General features: G+C 40.5%; 1 protein-coding gene and 1 non-coding gene across 2 annotated transcripts; both read right to left on the bottom strand.

Moving 5' to 3' along the window:
* Position 1: 1 nt before the first annotated feature.
* On the bottom strand, positions 2 to 12,293 carry tmf1 (TATA element modulatory factor 1). The gene is made up of 17 exons (XM_078247914.1): positions 11,680 to 12,293; positions 10,173 to 11,587; positions 9,234 to 9,337; positions 8,758 to 8,884; positions 8,468 to 8,573; positions 7,701 to 7,843; positions 6,717 to 6,883; positions 6,050 to 6,206; positions 5,386 to 5,478; positions 5,094 to 5,250; positions 4,790 to 4,982; positions 2,989 to 3,058; positions 2,814 to 2,906; positions 2,585 to 2,707; positions 2,323 to 2,481; positions 942 to 1,067; positions 2 to 857 (listed from the first exon to the last, which is right to left on the bottom strand). The coding sequence occupies exons 1-17, from the start codon at positions 11,813 to 11,815 to the stop codon at positions 717 to 719; spliced, it is 3,510 nt and encodes a 1,169-aa protein (XP_078104040.1). The 5' UTR covers positions 11,816 to 12,293; the 3' UTR covers positions 2 to 716.
* On the bottom strand, positions 3,221 to 3,293 carry trnar-acg (transfer RNA arginine (anticodon ACG)). Its single transcript has one exon. It is a non-coding gene; the product is annotated as a tRNA-Arg (tRNA).
* Positions 12,294 to 12,637: the final 344 nt, after the last annotated feature.

The raw sequence follows: 12,637 nt of genomic DNA, 5'->3' as shown, positions 1-12,637 counted from the left end.
CTTGAAATTGTTCCGGACATGGAGATTTATTTGGAGACTTTTGTGCAACATTAAGATAATGTAATCTTTTTTTATGAATGCAATTTAAATAATGACTTCTGTGTGAATCCACACAATTCAAATTAAGAATATCAGTAGTGTTCACCACCCAAATAAAGGTTTATTCATTTACATATTTATAAGGTTTAAAATCCAATCTTCAGGATTTCAATCACAGACTACTCTCGGGCCTACACCACTTTTTGTGATTTCTAAGGAGTTAAGAACAATACATCAATTTCTCTGTACAATATTTTTATATATTTCTTAAACCATTCTGATTATGCATTAAGAAATAAACAAGGATGGATTTGTATAGTGCAAAAAAACATTGACCATCTCCTACAGTTAGAAACTGTCTATACAATACTATGTAAAATGTTTAATCATGACCAAGTCCCAAAGTTTTCAAATAGACACCCAAATCATGAACTCTGGCTATCCTTCATATTGGTTCTGTAATAATAAATTGTGTATTTTGCATAATCCCAACATTCCCACTTAAATATAATATGGCATAATTAATAAAAATAAAAATGGATAAAGATAAAATAATTTTCTTTTAACACAGTGATTACATTTAAATTCTCTGCTCTACCTATTTGTCTGTGAATGTGTGGCTGAGATGGTCAAATGATTTGTTTGGGAGTGTCCCAGAAGTAGCACAGTTCAGTGAATTATTTCTGGTTCTTCAGCAGTTCATCAATCTGGATTTTGTACATGTTCTTCACATCTTCGAGGTCCAGTCTCAGCTCCTCTGCCTCTTCAGCCTTCTCTCCATACATCTGCAGGATAGTGTTGTGCCTCTGCTCCAGATCCTGCAATGCACAGCCACACAAATTAGAAGGACTTCTGCAAATACAGCATTAGTGTATCCTCGGTTTGCTTAATACAGCCCTCACCTTGAGTTGAACTTTCAACTTGGGGATGTCCTTCACCATCTCCTCCATCTCATCGTTTTGATTGGTGAGTCGGACCAGCTCTTCTGCCATCACAGAACGACTCCTCTCTAGACTGGAGATCTCAAGCTGCAACAACATTAGGACAGACAGAGGGTAGTAAAAACCACTCAATACAAAGCTGCCTTTAAGTGCAGGACATTACATTATTTATTTTTTTATCTATCAAAATGTTAATTTTGCTGTTGACTTGTTATTTTTCCACACTTAAGATACGTTTTTTGTTTTATTTGTAAGAAAAACATTGTTGATCACGCAAGCATTCTGTCTGCAGGTGCTACTGACGTGTAGATAAACAAATAATCTAATTAATAAAGTCTTAAAGTGCTCATCTTATGCTCATTTTCAGGTTCATAATTGTATTTAGAGGTTGTACCAGAATAGGTTTATGTGGTTTAATTTTCAAAAAACACCATATTTTTGTTGTAATACACATTGTTGCAGCTCCTCTTTTCACCCTGTGTGTTGAGCTCTCTGTTTTAGCTACAGAGTGAGGCATCGCGCTTCTGTTCCATCTTTGTTGGAGTCGCATATGCGCAGTAGCTAGGTAAGGACTACTAGCCAGTCAGAAGCAGAGTATGAGGGCGTGCCACACTAGCAGCTAGGCGAGCATTATAACATGTTACAAAGTGACGCGGTTTGTCTCTGAAGTAAAGGCTGGACTACAATAGAGCTGTTTGGAGCAATTTGTGAACAGTGTTTTCTGTTGGAGATGGTAAGTCCCTTTGGGGTGGACTTTGGGCTTTTTCACTTTGTAAACCTACAACGTGCACAAAAAGATATATAACACAATAAAGGAAAGGGAAAAAGCCAAAAAGCATAATATGAGCACTTTAAAGGTCCCATGGCATGGTGCTCTTTGGATGCTTTTATATAGGCCTTAGTGGTCCCCTAATACTGTATCTGAAGTCTCTTTTATATAGGCCTTAGTGGTCCCCTAATACTGTATCTGAAGTCTCTTTTATATAGGCCTTAGTGGTCCCCTAATACTGTATCTGAAGTCTCTTTCCCGAAATTCAGCCTTGGTACAGAATTACAGCCACTAGAGCCAGTCCCACAATGAGCTTTCCTTAGGATGTGCAATTTCTGTGTCTGTAGCTATTGAGGAGGAGAGAGGGGTGGGGGGGCAAGGTGGAGCTTTCATTTTCTCAAAGGCAGAGCAGGATACCCAGGGCTCGGTTCACACCCATCGCCATTTCTAGCCACTGGGGAACCATAGGCAGGCTGGGGGAACACATTAATGTTAAAAAAAACCTCATAAAGTGAGATTTTCATGCCATGGGACCTTTAAGTAGCCTTATGTGGGTTTGTTCTGAATTGCTACCTGCAGTTGTGCTATTTCTCCTTCTCGGAGTTTGAGCTGAGACTGGAGGTTCTCTATGACGCTGGAGCCTCCAGACAGCCTGGCAGCCTCGTACAGGTTGGTCCCGCTCATCGACATAGACATGGTCATTGTACCTAGAGAGTGGTCTAAACAGTCATCCTGTTGAAGAATGAAACACAGTACAGGGCAGGTCAAGCTTCACAAATCCAAGCACGGACTAATCTTCATTTCTAGATTTGTTTCAATTTTCCTCAGTGTGTACCTGGGAAAGAATAGAGGTATGTAGACCAGCATTGTCTGCCCCACTGATGGAGCTAGAGCGGGACAAGGAGGGTGTGGAGGAGGCTGGGGGCTCTCCTACAGAGTGGGTCATAGCCTTTCGCTCCTGATAGGGAAACATTTCACAACTATTAGAGAACAGAATAAAAATATCTTAACTGATGAGATGAAACAGGCTAAAGATTAATAATCTCCTCTAAATTCTCCTAAACCTTTTCCTTGAGTGCTTCATGTGCCAAGTAGCATTTCTTCTTCTCCTGCTCCACCTTCATCTTCTCCATCTCTAACTGATTGGTCAGCAGCAGCTGGTGAAGAAGCAAAAAGATGCACATGAGGAAGTTGTTTCATAGAGGAGAACAACAAGAGGAGGAAGAAGCATAATGGTACCTTTTCTTTCTTGGCCTCTTCTAGCATGCGAATGTGTTCTCCTCTCAGATTTTCCAAATCAACACGCTCCCTACATTGACAAAACAAGCAATAAGTGACAACAAACAATCATCACTATCAGTATTAAATAGTCATATTTTCAGTCTTTCTCACAGTCATGTGTAGGTAAAAGGATGCGTGCACAGTACACCATACATAATTTACACCTTCCAACATGAGCTAAAAAAAGTTCCGAGCCAGCCAGGAGTCGAACCTAGAATCTTCTGATCCGTAGTCAGACGCGTTATCCATTGCGCCACTGGCCCAGCTACAGCAGCAGGACTTCTCACAAAAGATAACCCAGCATGCATGACTGCTTCTGTCAGGGAGGGGGGGACGGGGGCATCCCCCTGGCCTCTCCTTTACACTCTGACTCACAAATGGGTTTGTTGTTAAACAAAAGCACTCTCCAGGAAGCATTAGCATTACAAGGGGAGATGTAAGTTCGACCCAGAAACACTATGCCAGTAAAACATCCAGCAAAAGTTAGATTATTAGAGTGACAACAGGAAGTAATGAATGAATGCAGCATAAAATTCAGTGTGTGTCTACTAATGTTTTTTTCTGGAAACAATGAACAAAAATTAAACCAACTGTAGACAAGACAAAAACACTGCCATTTGGAGTCAGCTATATAGCACGTATTGATGGTTAGCTCCTTCCTTCTGTCCTGCAACACACTTTCTTGGTGGTCTAGTGATGTAATTAGTAGCCACTCATTTGAAAGCAATGTCATAGTTCAAATTAAACCAACTAACTCAATCATGCATCCACATTTCAAGATATACACTACCGGTCAAAAGTTTGGGGTCACTTAGAAATGTCCATTCCACTCCATTATAGACAGAATACCAGCTGAGATCAATTGCATTGTTTTTTTAATCAGAGCAGCAGTTTTCAGATTACATTATGTGCTTACATAACTGCAAAAGGGTTTTAGACTGTTGTAGAAAGAAGTGGCTGAAGAAACGCTTGAAATCCATGCTTTTTGGTCTAAACGTCATACCCAAATTAAAAGTGGTACAGCTCCCATATACTTTGACACTCTGGGGTGTGCCTGATATCATTGGAAAGGTGATTGATGTGGGTGTGTTTGTGTATTTGAGAAATGTTGTATTGTGTAGTTTTTTGGCTTTTTTCTTTGCACTTTTCAAATGGAAATAAAAAAAAACGCAGACATATCTGTAGAAAAAAAAAAATCATATAAAATCCATTTTTGAGTCTTTTGGCTTCTGGATTTTTGTCTGTAGTAAGCTGAGACATGTGGCTAATGCCCTGTGTTGTCTGTCACCTGTCAGATGTGTTTACAGCAGTGCATTCTAATCATTTTACAGATGTACGACTTGAAAAACCTCCATTCTAGCCTCTGTAACTCAGAGTAAGGCCTAGAATCACCCTGACACCCCGGAGTGTCAAAGTATATGGGAGCTGTACCACTTTTATTTTGGGTATGACGTTTAGACCAAAAAGCATGGAATTTCAAGCGTTTCTTCAGCCACTTCTGTCTACAACAGTCGAGAACCCTTTTGCAGTTATGTAAGCACATAATGTAATCTGGAAACTGCTGCTCTGATTAAAAAAAAACAATGCAACTGATCTCAGCTGGTATTCTGTCTATAATGGAGTGGAATGGACATTTCTAAGTGACCCCAAACTTTTGACCGGTATTGTAAATAGAAAATAGAATTAGTGACAATGACTGGTTGATGGCTGGATTATCACTCAATCTTGTAGGCTTGAGTTTTAAATTGTAACTTGTCACCTGCTACTCTCATCCTCCAGTTTTTCTCTCTTGGTTTTCTCAGCATCCAGCTGCGCCAGGAGCCGGGCCTTCTCCTGGCGTAACAGAGAATTCTGGGACTCCAGAGAGGCCAGCTGGGACTTGATGGACAGAAGGCCTTCTGTTGCTGATCGCTCCTTTTCCACAGCAACGGCCAGCTGTGCCTGGGCATCCGCTGTTGAAAAGAAAAGGGAGAGCAAAAAAAAAAAAAAAGCTTGTAAAGCTTTTTGCTCAATTTGTACAATACTGTATTTTGGTGTGCTTTTTGACACATCCTGCCTCTTACCTAGTCTGTCAGAGATGTTCTTCTCAAGTTTTTCCCAGGATGCCGTCTGTCCGCCCAATGAGGCCTGTAAGTTCTCAATTTGTCGCAGTAGGGGCCTTGTTGCCGAGGTAACACTCTGACTGAGTTCCTGGTTCCTAGTCTCTGCTTCCTGAAGCCTCTGTGGAAGATTAAAATAAAAATAAATGGCATGCATTAAATAAATCCTGTGCGGGTTAAAATGATAGTTATTTTTGCTTCTTGTCAAAACGGAACTAGGTTGGTAGGACAACTTCTAACCAGCATATTATGTTACCTGCTGCAGCTCACTGATCTCCTCCCTTAAATAATCTTCTTTCCTTGCTTGCTGTTGCTCAGCTCTCTGCAGAGCCAGTCTGAGGTCAGCCACCTGTACACAACATAAAAAAAAATAGTTAATAAAGGATGTCCTGATAAACTTGGCAGTGTTTGAAATGAATGTCTAGTGTAGAAAACTCAGCAAGGCTGGAACAATAAATCAGAAAGTCACTGCTATATTGACATTGGTAACTCGCCATTTCTATCTGGCTAAGGTAGCATGTCCAACAAAATGCTGTAAACATACACTGTTATGCCGCAGCTCTGGTGGTATCCCATGGATTAAGATTTTGTGAATGAAAGCAAGTGCAGGTGAATAAAACCTGGGTTTGGCGTGCCTGTGTGAGTGAGTAATCACAACAGGCAATTGTTTGGGTATGGACTGCAGTACCTCATGCACCACGTAAAACAAAACCAGTTGCAAATAATCGCTGCACCACTGACTCACAATGGAGGATTACAGTTTAGTGAGGCTGGACCAAAGCCTACTGTAGTGTATACTTTAAATGAATGTATGCAAGGTGGGCTAGTTTGCTTGTGCAGCAGCAACCCCAGTGGATCTGATGAGCTTTACTTATATGCATAGCAAACAGATACATATCTACAGCATGAGCCTGTGTTACCTGATTGGCCAGAGCCTCCTGTTGCATCCTGGCCTCCTCCTGGGCCTTCTCATAAGCCAGGCTCAGCTGCTCCTTGGCCTGTGTTTCCCTGCTGAGAGCTGCTTCTTCAGCCTCACTGGTCTTGCTGACATGCACCTTGTGAAGTTCTGCCAGCTCCCTGACAACAGAGATGTAGAAGTAGACCATCAACATCATGACCACATTACAGTGCCGCACCTATTTGTAAGAACAGTGGTACATTTGTTGTTGTTTGGCTCTGCACGCTGGACCTGAAATGAAATGACGATGGTGTATTTATTATGTAAGTATAAGTTAATTTGTATGTATGATCATTACTTTCTCTCCCTTAAAAACTGGAAGACTATGTATAGAAGTGGTTACAATCCCCATACTGTTCACCCATTGCAGATGTAAACACCCTCACATTAAAGGTGGAAGTCAACACTTTAACCTCAATTTTCATTGCATCATTTCAAATCCAATAAACTAGAGTACCACACAATAAATGTGTCACTTTCCAAATACTTAGTCTGCACTGTATACTCTGTCAACCATTAAATAATGTATTGAAATGTTAACAAAATCGCTGGCTTCTGAGGTTAGATTTACAGTAAGAGCTCTTTGTCGTTAGTATTCAGTATCAATAGCAGGGTGTGTCACTGTTTACTTGTAACAGTTGTCCAGCGCAGCCTGGAGGCTCCTGTTCTTCTCCTGCAGCTCCTCAGACTCGGCCTGCAGCTTGCTCAGCTCCTTCTCCTGCCGCTCCACCACAGCGTTCAGCTTCTTGATGTTCTCCCTGTGCTGTCTCTCCACCTCCTCCTTCCCATCTAGAACCTAAACACATAAAACAAAACAAAAACTGAATTGTAGCCATGATTATACTAAATATAGTTATTTAAGCTAATCATAACTCACACTATATAATCAGTAAAAGTAACGGAGGAATACATGGCAAGTTATTTAAGTAAAAACAAGTCATGTTTTACATAGGTTTATGATGGAAGACAAAGAGATAGCAGTAATGAATAGTGGTAAACTAAAACCAAGTCCCATCTGGTGAGAGTAATTTGTGCTTTTTCTAATGAAAAGCCAAAAGCATATCAAAAAATGAAACAACAAAATGATCTCAAGCTAATTTATTGTGCGTCCGAACAATACCAAACCCTGACTGGTAAACCTCCCTCCCTCTTATTTAACCAAAGTACCTGAACTTGAGAACTCAAATGCTGCTAACTGAAGCAATCAAAACTAAATTCAGTTTGAATATGTTGACTGAAATTAGACCAAATTTGCCTGTAAACAATACCCCGTTAACTTAAGATGTAACCCCTAAAACCAATAATAACAATGTCTCCATGAAACATAATTTATCCGTGTATACATATACATAAACGTCAATTTTAAATTAAACTCAACATTTAATTCAAACAACACTAAAGTGAACAAACTAGGTCGAAAAAACTTAATCAAACTAAAATTTAGAGAAGGTTCCTCTGACTCAAAATGTATATTAACTGATATAAATTTAAAAAAAAGACAACTTCTGCCCAGACCAAACCTCAAAGTGCTTAAAGCAGTCATTTAACAATGGCAGGGTAACAATTATTTCCATTGTTAAATTGACATTTTTAAATATGTACAAAAATCTGACCTGCTGCAGTTGCCTGAGCTCCTCCTCCTGCTCCTTGATTTTCCTCTGTTGCTTGGTCATCCTTGCGTCGCTCTCCTTCTCCTTCACACGCAGTTTCTTGATGATGTTGCTGTGCTGCAGCTGCTGCTTGGACAACTTTTCACCTACAAGTAATAGAAATAAACACCTACTCAGTCAACTTAGGTAAAGTCAAACACAGATGCTGAGACGATACCCACTACGTCTGAGCAATATTTCATTAACAAGGTATAAAGTCACCAGCTGTTCTTAAAACCCACACTCTAATCCTTCAACATTGATGTATGCATGATTTCTTGAGCCCTAATAAATTATTTAAAGTATGATGGTGACACTTTTCCATCCATTCATTACACTACATTGATCAAAAAATGACAAATAAGTCTTTCACGGCTCAGCGCACTCACATCATCGCATCACGCCTACTCTTCGTTCAACACCTTATGTGCTACTTCAGCAACTTTTTGTGAAGTTGGATACAGTAAAAGCAGCTATGGTACCTATTCTCCAACTGGCTCTATGAGTGCAGCGATCTCGCTTAATACTGGATCAATGTCAAAGATTGTTGTTCCCATCAGTCACTTAGACACAAAAACATAGGAAAATAGGGTGCAGGTTGAAAAAAAAAACCTGGTAGTTACCCTTTAAACATTTTCTTGACTGTACAGCCTGCCTAGAGTGGAATTGTGTGTGTTGGTTGAGGTGAACTCTTATAGTCTGCTACATAAATAACAGTACAGTAGTATTACCTTCTTCCAGCAGGCCTCTGATCTGTTCTTCCTTCTCTTTGATGAGCTCCATTGTATCACTGGAGTGAAGTCTTGTAGAAAGCTCTTCTCGCAAACCCTTTATTTCCTGTAGCATAGAAAAATGTGATCTTAGACATTGACACTTTAGACATGTTAGAGTTTGGATTTAACATCAAAATAAATAAATGTGGGTTAGTTGTAATTTTTTTTTTTTTTTTCTCAGGGCCTTTGTAGGTCTTGAAGTGGAAGGAAAGGAAAGCAAAGCCTTGGGTCACTAAAATGTGATTTACCTTCTTGGCTATGTCTCTTTCTTTGCAGGCCAGCTGAGCCTTCCTCTCTGCATCTGCTATGCGCTGGGTGAACTCATCCTTTAGGGACTGAACAGTGCAGCTCTCCTCCTTCAGGCTTATCACTTCACTAGAGGATGAATGGACTCATTAGTCTTAAGAGCTTATTGTCAAAATCTATACATGCTTTTATTCTGCACAAGTAGACTATTTTAGGCATTTAACAGAGTGACATTATGACAACATCACTTGAAAATGTCAGCAGTATTTCTGTAGTGTAGTTAGAGTAATAACATGAATACATAAAAGGCTTATAAAACATTGCATTTGTTAGTTTCATAGAAACAACATAATACGGCGCTACTATATGGCCTTGTCTGATCTGGATATCAGTACATTAGTCGCCTGGTCAAAAGAGCTTTCTTATCAAGAATATTTACAGTGCCACTGTGCACCAGGTGTGTGTGCCATATACTCACTCTTTGAGATTGTCACACTGCTCCTCCAGCCTGGCCTTGTCTTTGCTGACTGCCAGCAGCTGAGACTCTCTCTTCTCAAGGCGGCCCGACAAGTCGTCAATAACCTGCAACATGTCCACAACATCTTATTGTGTTTACAACAGCAGTTGCACAGCAGAGCCTATAAATGTAAAACATACTCATAAGGAAAGCAGAGTGTGGTATTAAATATATTGTAAGAGTATTATGGTTGCCTTCTTCATATAGCATAACAAATTCTGGGACTGAGAAATACTGATACTTTTTAAATTTTAAAACAAACTAGTGTTCAATGGTCTTCAACCACAGGGCAAAATTGGGATTGAAGCTATTAGATGGGGAAAAAACACAAAAGTCTTGGTCTGGACAACAAGCTCGGCAGAATTTACAAGATGATATGAAAATATGACATGATAGTCTAGCGAAGCTATTTACTTCTACTGATGGCTATGCAAAAATACTGGGTTGGTCTAAACAAATATGTTGTTCCTTTTTAAATGTTTCTTTGTGATTACTGCAGAATTACAGTTAAGTTACCTTTTAATTAATTACTGTACTTATATACATATATCTACTTATATATACACATATATCTACTTATATTATATATCTACTGTACTTATATACTCTTTTCTACACACTTTTTCAGGGCAGTTTAAGACTTGCATGGTACTATATACACAACTAATCTATAACAAGTATCTCTCATATTTGTTTATCAAAGTGTTGTGGCAAAGATAATATACAGTATACTGGAGGTAGGGTGTTTTTGAAGTTGAACAATAAACTCTAGTCTATTCAATATGAACCACAAAGCTATATAGACTTTGTAAACAAACATACACATTTGTAAAATATACATAAAACAAATCTCCACAATTGATTCAACCAGCTACATAGGAACACAATAATAATTGCTACCTTTTGAAGCTCCAAAATCTGAACTGTTGAGACACTTTTCATCTCTTCAGTGATTGGAGGAGTGATCTGTTCTTCATCTTTGGAGGAGGGATCCGACAGTGGGTTAACCGCAGATTCCTGTTCCTGTTCTGTCAACTCTTCAGGCTGCTCAATATTAACAGGTGTCGCACTCCGTCCACTCTCCTCCATCTCATCCAGCGACTGCTCCCTCATTGTTTCAGTAAAGCCCTCTTCCTCCTCCTCCTCTTCCTCCTCCTCCTCCTCCTCCTCCTTCTCCTTCTCCTTTCCTACCTTCTCCACTCCTCCATCGTCCTGCTTCTGACATACAGCTGATGACACTGTTAAAGGAGGGCCTGCTGTGACATACGCTAGCGTCCGACTCCCAGGGATCTCATCATCCGAGTTAACCTCACTGACGCTCCGGCTATCCAATGACTGCACACTGAATGAATCTATGCGCTCAAATGCATCCGAGGAAGAGCCACTGCTCTCTGTAAGTTTGGAATAGTCCTCCAGACGGGGGAAATCTCCACAGGTGGAGGCAGTGAGAAGCTGGAAGGAGCCCTGCATTAGGTGAAGGCCAGCCTTGCTCTCCCCTGTTTCTTGTCTGGAGCTGGCTGAGCTCTCACTCAACACAGAGTCATGGTCAAGCACTTCAATGTCACTGGTGGTAGAGGTTCCTGAGGAGAAAGCGCTGACTGGAGGAGAGGGCGTGTCATTTTGACGGTCCTCCACCTTTGAGTCTTTATGCTCTATGAGAACTTCCTTAGAGGACGGGGAGGACGAAGGATCAGAAGGTGTAGAGCTCTTAGGCTCAGAAGTGACAGCAGCAGGTTCAGATGAATCTGTGGTATCCTGCTCAACCTCGTGATCTGATGCTGTCTGTGACTGCTCTGTTTTTGAGCCTACACAAACCGGAGAGCTAACATTGATTTCTACACTGCTTTTTTTGCTGTCAGGGTTACAAGGAAGATCGATGGAAGAAGAAGCAGGGGAAACTGGCTGCAGGAGGATAGTGTCTGCATAAGGTGCTGTTGGTGAGGACTCAAGCTCAACTGGCTGGCTCTCAGCAACTGTCTGATTCTCTTGACTCTCATCCGCAAGTGCTGAATTTTGAGTCTCTACTTCTTTTTGTGCCACAGCCTCGATGTTTTTCTTTTCCTTCTCCTGAGGCCTTATTTGAGACTTAGTAGGGGGTACAGACACTACCTGGGTGTTGGTGCCACCTTGTACGTCTCCAGGTGGCAGAAAGGCACTAAAAAAGTTTTCGGATTCATCCACAACTGTGCGAGTAACAGGAGTAGTAATGGCCTCAGAGGAAGGAGGAGGAGTGGTGGTCTTTTCTTCAAGGGGCGCTTCCCACTGCGTCATTCCCCATCCTCCACTTAATGACAGCTTTCCCGGTATTGTAACATCTGACAGAAAAGAAATTGTACCAGTTGTAGCAGCTATCCGAAATTTGCATATGGCAACATAAGCTTTTACCACCTTATGTCACACTACTTACCATCATAGGGCTTTACAACTGTGTCACCCCATTGGTCCTCTTCTTTGATGTCCAGAACTCGGTCGATTGACTTCTGAGCTGTTGTTAAAGCTTGTTTAGCGAAGCTGGACAGGTGAGATGCGTTGAACCAACTCATTTTGACTGTTAGGTTAGCTAGCTATCACCAAGTTCATAAATTGTCACACGGATTTAAAAGTGAATTTGGCGTTACAACACAAAGCAGAACAACTTGAACTGTCTCTGCATTTGTCGTTATCAACGATAACCTGGTGCGAACAATATTTCGCAATGTGTTGTTCTGTCCAGAAAAGCTTTGTTGACAGCTAGCTTCCACTTAGCTAGTTAGCAAAACTGTAAATACAGGGACAGCATTAATCCCAGTAACGTAGCTAATACAGTTACAGCTCGCAAACTGGCCAGTTGGCATTCAAAATCGCATATCTCATGCAGAAATACAGGTATCTCTAATACCGTATATAATTCTGCCACAACGGTCAAAGCAAAAGCACCCCCATGTTTAATCCAAGCTTTTTTCGGTTCCTTTGCTCGGCCGTCATCGTTTGTTTTGGTCGATCACAACTTGTATCCCCACTAGCATTAGCCTGTTCGCTACTTCCTTTCCACGTAGCATCATAACGTCATCATCCGGTTTGAGGAGTTTTTTTTTTTTTTATGAGGATGAAACATTTTTTAAATGAGGATGTCTAGTCTGCAAAGCAAAGCCAAATCCGCAAATATGTAACTCAATTAATTATAGGATACATAATTGCAATACAAAGACATTAGCTCAATATATTTTATATGCGTTTTAGCCATACCTTGCAAATGTAATTCTTAGTTTTTTTATTGATGCATGGAAACAAACGGCCTCTAAAGCAAAGTTGATCTTATATATTGAGGCCTCCCAATTCTACATACTAAACTTGTTGAGTTAATATTGGTTCACTCCCACAAATTC

The sequence above is a fragment of the Sander vitreus genome, chromosome 4 (genome assembly GCF_031162955.1).
Source record: "Sander vitreus isolate 19-12246 chromosome 4, sanVit1, whole genome shotgun sequence".
Taxonomy (NCBI): Eukaryota; Metazoa; Chordata; class Actinopteri; order Perciformes; family Percidae; genus Sander; species Sander vitreus.
This window is presented reverse-complemented; position numbering and strand designations above follow the sequence as displayed.

Excerpts from the sequence above, each read along its gene's own strand:
- tmf1 (XM_078247914.1), bottom strand. The coding sequence starts at position 11,815 with ATGAGTTGGTTCAACGCATCTCACCTGTCCAGCTTCGCTAAACAAGCT. Across the intron at positions 6,884-7,700 it reads AGCTCAGGCAACTGCAGCAG|GTTCTAGATGGGAAGGAGGA; the intron begins GTCAGATTTTTG and ends TTATGTGTTTAG. Across the intron at positions 1,068-2,322 it reads GAGAAATAGCACAACTGCAG|CTTGAGATCTCCAGTCTAGA; the intron begins GTAGCAATTCAG and ends ATGTTGTTGCAG.